This window comes from Octopus bimaculoides, chromosome 5 (assembly GCF_001194135.2).
Source record: "Octopus bimaculoides isolate UCB-OBI-ISO-001 chromosome 5, ASM119413v2, whole genome shotgun sequence".
In the NCBI taxonomy this organism is placed as follows: domain Eukaryota; kingdom Metazoa; phylum Mollusca; class Cephalopoda; order Octopoda; family Octopodidae; genus Octopus; species Octopus bimaculoides.
Window position 1 is genome coordinate 105928201 of NC_068985.1, and position 5277 is coordinate 105933477.

The 5277-nt window shown below is 37.7% G+C and overlaps 1 protein-coding gene across 3 annotated transcripts in view; it reads right to left on the reverse strand.

Annotated features, from left to right (window-relative positions):
• LOC106881103 (myosin-9) overlaps positions 1–5277 on the reverse strand; it is a 28291-nt gene that overhangs the window by 14037 nt on the left and 8977 nt on the right. For 2 of the 3 annotated variants that reach the window (XM_014931335.2, XM_014931334.2), the window contains exons 2-4: positions 3684–3884; positions 1680–1813; positions 706–1131 (exon numbers count right to left, since the gene is read on the reverse strand). In XM_014931335.2, the coding sequence (XP_014786821.1) occupies positions 706–1131; positions 1680–1813; positions 3684–3884 (761 nt within the window). The remainder of the gene's footprint in view (positions 1–705; positions 1132–1679; positions 1814–3683; positions 3885–5277) is intronic. The other variant, XM_014931336.2, reaches the window with a different exon arrangement.

Genomic DNA, 5277 nt, shown 5'->3' on the forward strand with positions numbered 1-5277 from the left:
TGGCAACGATCTTACTTGGCTTGCCGGGTCTTCTCACGCACAGCCCATTTCCAAAGGTCTCGGTCCGTAGTCATCGCCTCGGTGAGGCCCAATGTACGAAGGTCTTGCCTCACCACCTCAGCCCAGGTCTTCCTGGGCCTACCTCTTCCACGGGTTCCCTCAACTGTTAGGGTGTGGCACTTTTTCACGCAGCTATCCTCCTCCATTCTCACCACATGTCCATACCAGCGCAATTGGTTTGAATTAATCAGGTATTATCTTGTATCTTTGACATATCGATGATGTGATTGCTTATCTTTAGAATAATATTGTAGGTAGGTGAGAGAGGCCAGATCTGGCCAGTTTGAAAATAATACAGGTAAGTTATTTTGGCTGGATATGACTGGTTTAAGTGCTAAAGGGTTAAAGTAAGAAGTTTGTATCCTAAAACCAAGAACAGTCCCAAGCAGGTTAGTATCAAAAGAGTTACAAGTGTCAAACCACATGTTTTTAGCTCCTAAACTTCAAAACATCATGCTCCATGAATCAAATAAAGTAGAAAAAAGACTAACCTTTTGTAGAAATACCAGTGAAATGGATCTCTTGATCAGTTAAATTTGAGTTATAAGTTAGCTCAAGCAGAGCTGGTCAAAGTTAGCCAAAAAATAACAGCTATTATATCATTGCTACTAAGTTGTACCTAAAAATAAGGAAAATATTTTATACCTTCTGACGTGCATACAAAACTTCTTGTTTGATAGTTTCCAAGTTATGTTGCAGCGTTTTGTCTCGCATGTTAATCTCAGCCAAGCCCTTGCTCAAATTATCGGATTCTATTTTTACATTTTTCAATTCTACTGGAATTACAGATGTCTTATCTTGGATGTTTTCAATCTGTGCAGTCAGATCACTTAACATATGTTTGATCTGTGATTGTTTCTTTTCAAAATTGAACTGAGTCTTCTTGAAGGCTGCAACATCAGCCATTGTTTTTTCCATGTTCAAAATGAGGCTCTCTACTTTTCGGTTCAGTTTGTTCATCTCCATTTCTTGCTGCACTTTACTGTTTTGTAGCTCATCGATTATTTGAGATTTTGTCTTTGATGCCTTCTCAGCCTCCAATCGCATCTCACTGACCTTTTGTCGAATTTCCTTTCAAGGAGAATAAAATGGAAGAAAATTATTAAAAGAGAAAGGAGGAGGAGAATGTAAAAATATTCTTGTATCAGTCATAATCATGAAATGTGAGTGGTTTAGTAGATAGGGAATAGGACAACCAGCTAGGAGGTCAATGGATCACATATATACACACACATACAATCAGCAACAGTCCCTGTCTCTTAAGAGTAGAACATGAGAATTTCATGTTGCTTTGTTTTAACTTTACATCCACCTCTTGTTTCTTAAATCAACAGCATGCAACCATAAGACTCTCTCCAACCCACACTTTATCATCTACCTAATCCACTCACAAGGCTATAGTAAAAGACACTTGCCCAAAGTGTTGCACAGTAGGATTGAACCCCAAACCACATGGTCAGGAAGCAAACTTCTTAGCTGTATAGCCACACATCCATCTCACAGTCAAACCTGCATCTTTGACACTATATCTATATAAAAGATGCTAGACTCCTTTTAATCATAGTTCTGCTGGATCAACGAAAGCCTAGGTCAAAACAACAACAAAAAAGTGTCCTTACATCAAAATCTTCTATGTCTTCTCTCAGCTGATTGACTTTACTCTGCAGAGCTTCAAGTTTACGCTGGGTGCCCTCACTCATTCCTTTGTACAACTTATTGTAGTCTTTAGTTTCGGTAGTGACATCTATGGCTGCTAATAAAGGCCAAACAATAACATGGATTAAATGCAGTGCAACATAAAACATTATCCCCCAAATATTATTATCATCATTATCAACATTATTTTCATATTCAACATTATTGCCATCATCAACATTGTTTTCATCATCACCTTCAACCACATTGTTATAATAAGCACCATATTCATCATAATCATCATCATTAGAAACAAGTCAACAAGAAAGGCCTTTATGCGGTCGCTGAATCTGCTAGAAATAGCAACCAACTCTTTTCTTACATCCTACCATCTAAAACAGGAAAAGACACACTAAATAATGTAGTCCTGTATTCCTCTAAAAAGACAGGGTGGTCACTACAAGAATACCTTTGGTTACAGTCTAAAGTTGACCTGGTGCTAAACATCATCATCATCATCATAAACAGACCCAACAATAAAACCTACAATTCAATCATCATTCTGTTAGCAAATATTTTTGTTTCTTTTTTTTTTTAATTTACATGTTGAGAAAAAAAATTTATTAAAACAGCAGATATTTCTTACTTGCAATGAATTCAACTGGAAAGAAGAAATTCCTAGAGGCAGACCTTAAAGTTTAACAAAAGTAAGAGGTATACCACAAGTCTGATATTACAATACTATTATGAACAATAAAGATTTCTTTTTGTTTTCTGTCACAGTGCATTGAATGAAGAGGACATTATGAAACCAGGTTAAATAAAGTGTTGGGGTTTACATAGAAATCATATAAGGGGAGAAAAAAACTGAATGAGATAAAAAGGATGACACAATCCTCCTGATGTATGAGAATCTCTAACAAGGATCAGCCAAGGAGCTCCACAAATCAATATCACCCTGAGCACCACGAGCAGGTACCCTTTCCTACTCTGAGCAGATTCATTCATTCTTACCATTTTTAATGTCTCCAACCTATTAGCAAATTTCCTGGAGAAGAAAATCTCCAACTTCACCCACATGCCCCTTTCAAAATGGAACTTGAAAAAATCAATGAGGACTTCACTGAAGGAGAAAGAGCCTGTCTTCAATTGTTTCAGTCTCATCTACCTCACAACCTCTTTCGCCATGGTCATCAGACAAAGGAAAACTATCTACCCTTCCAAATTAACCCTTTAACATTTGAATTGGCCATATCTAGCCCAAACCTGTTTTATGTTTAAACTAGCCAGATCTGGCCTCTCACACATACTCTACAATGCCAGTCTAAAAATAATCAATCATATTGTCAAAATCTTGACCCTACAAGATAATACATAATTCAAAACAATGTGAATAAATGAACATTACATATGACAGTGTAATACAAATGCTAAAGAGTTAAAGGAGGACAGTGGGGCAATATTCATGATGGATTCAATTGACCGCTAGATTTGTCCAACACACAACAACAACTGTTTGGCATAACTTTTTAACTCATTAATACCTAGACACTGGAAAAGTTCATGCAGAATGGTTTTCATCATGCTGCACATATCACAGATAGACTGCCAGGGTTAGAATGCCCTTCATTATAGATATTTTCTATCAGAGCCAAATTGGATTAAACAGCTACAATATCAACAACAAAAATATTAGTGCGTTTATGTGTTTAGATGTATGTATGTTTATGTATGCATTATTTAGAAGTGAGGTCAGCCTGGAGGTATAGTAGAAAATACTTGCCCATGGTTCCATGTTGTGGGACTTAACCTAAAATCACATGGCTGGGAAGCAAACTTCTTAACCACACAGATGCGCATGCATGTGTTCATTCATGTTCATGCATGCATGTATGTGTGCATGTGTGTGTGCATGCATGAATTCTTTCAAAGTAAGCCATCACCCTAGCGTCAATTGAAAATACAGAAAAGTTTTAGGTCATATCTACCTCCTGCACTTTTGTCTCTTGATCTGCCCGAAACTTGCATATTAAGGTGAATGGTGGAGGACAGGTAACACTTCCCTGATTGCTTGTCAAAGTTGAAGAATTTGCATTTGATTGTCGTTTCTGAATCACAGGCTTTGGCACAAGTATCCCGAGTAAACTTGCCTCGCTTCACAATTCCATTACTGGTGTTTCCCATACAAACTACAGTGAGTTGTCAGAGAAGAAAGGAAGAAAGATCATTTACATCTAAATATATATACATATGTGCTAGCATGGAAAGCAGACGTTGAACGATGATGATGATGATGATATGATGATGTGTATGTCTAAACATATACGCGTGTGTGTGCATACATAAGCATGACAAAGAGAACATGGAAACAAAAGTAATGATGGTGACTGGATGTTTTCATTGCTTTCATCCTCTGTCCTTGTTGCCTCTTTGACACTCTGTGGCCTGCACTTCCCCATGGCTTCTTTGCCATCTTGACACTCATCTATCTCTCCTCCTGCCTCTGTAATCTTCTTGTTCTTCCTCTTTCACTGATCCCCTCCCCTACAGCCTCACTGCATCCTCAACATCCTCTTACCTTTCTCTTTCTATTGCACACTGCTCCCTCCACCACCCGCTCATATTCACCCATATAATGTGGGATAACAATAGATTGTTCCCTACTCATCTCATCACGCTCACCTTTATCATTCACTGTCCATCTGTCTGTCTGTCTGTCTCTCTCTCTCACACACACACACACACACTTATTTCTCTTCCATTACTCCCCATCCAGCACTGTCTCTTCTGTTACCCCTCCTTTACCACCTTCTGACGACAATAAATCTGTTCTTCCCATCATACTTTAACCCTTTAGCATTTAAACCTGCCATATCTGGCCATGTTCAAATTGGCCATATCCAGCCTCTCACAACAAACCTACAATGTCATTCTTAAAAATAAACAATTGCATCATCGGAATCTTGAAGCTACATGATAATACATGTTTAATCCAAAACAATGTGAGTTTAATAAGCATTACATTTGACAGAATAATCTGAATGCTAAAGGGTTGACTCATCTTAACATCTTGATTTAAGCTCAGTTTATGTCATCATCCACCCTTCCATTTTTCCTGTTAGTCTTACAAGTTACAAGGTAACCCCTGTGGAGGCACATGGCTTAGTTGTTAGAGTGTTGAACACCAGGATTGCAAGGTTGAGGTTTTGATTCCTAGATTGAGTGACACTGCATGACACTTTTTCACACAGCTGTCCTCGTTCATTCGCAACACATGACCCATACCAGCGCAGTTGTCTCTCTTGCACACTACATCTGATGCTTCTTAAATCCAACTTTTCTCTCAGGATGCTTACACTCTGTTGTGCATGCACACTGACATTACACATCCAGCGGATGTCCTCAGCAGTCATGGCCCATGTTTCATTGCCATGTAGCATGGCTGTTCACACGGTTATTAATAATAGTAATAATAATATAAGTTAGGATATTATAACACTTATATATACATATGCATATATATATACATATGCATATATATATATATATATATATATATATATATATATATATATATATATA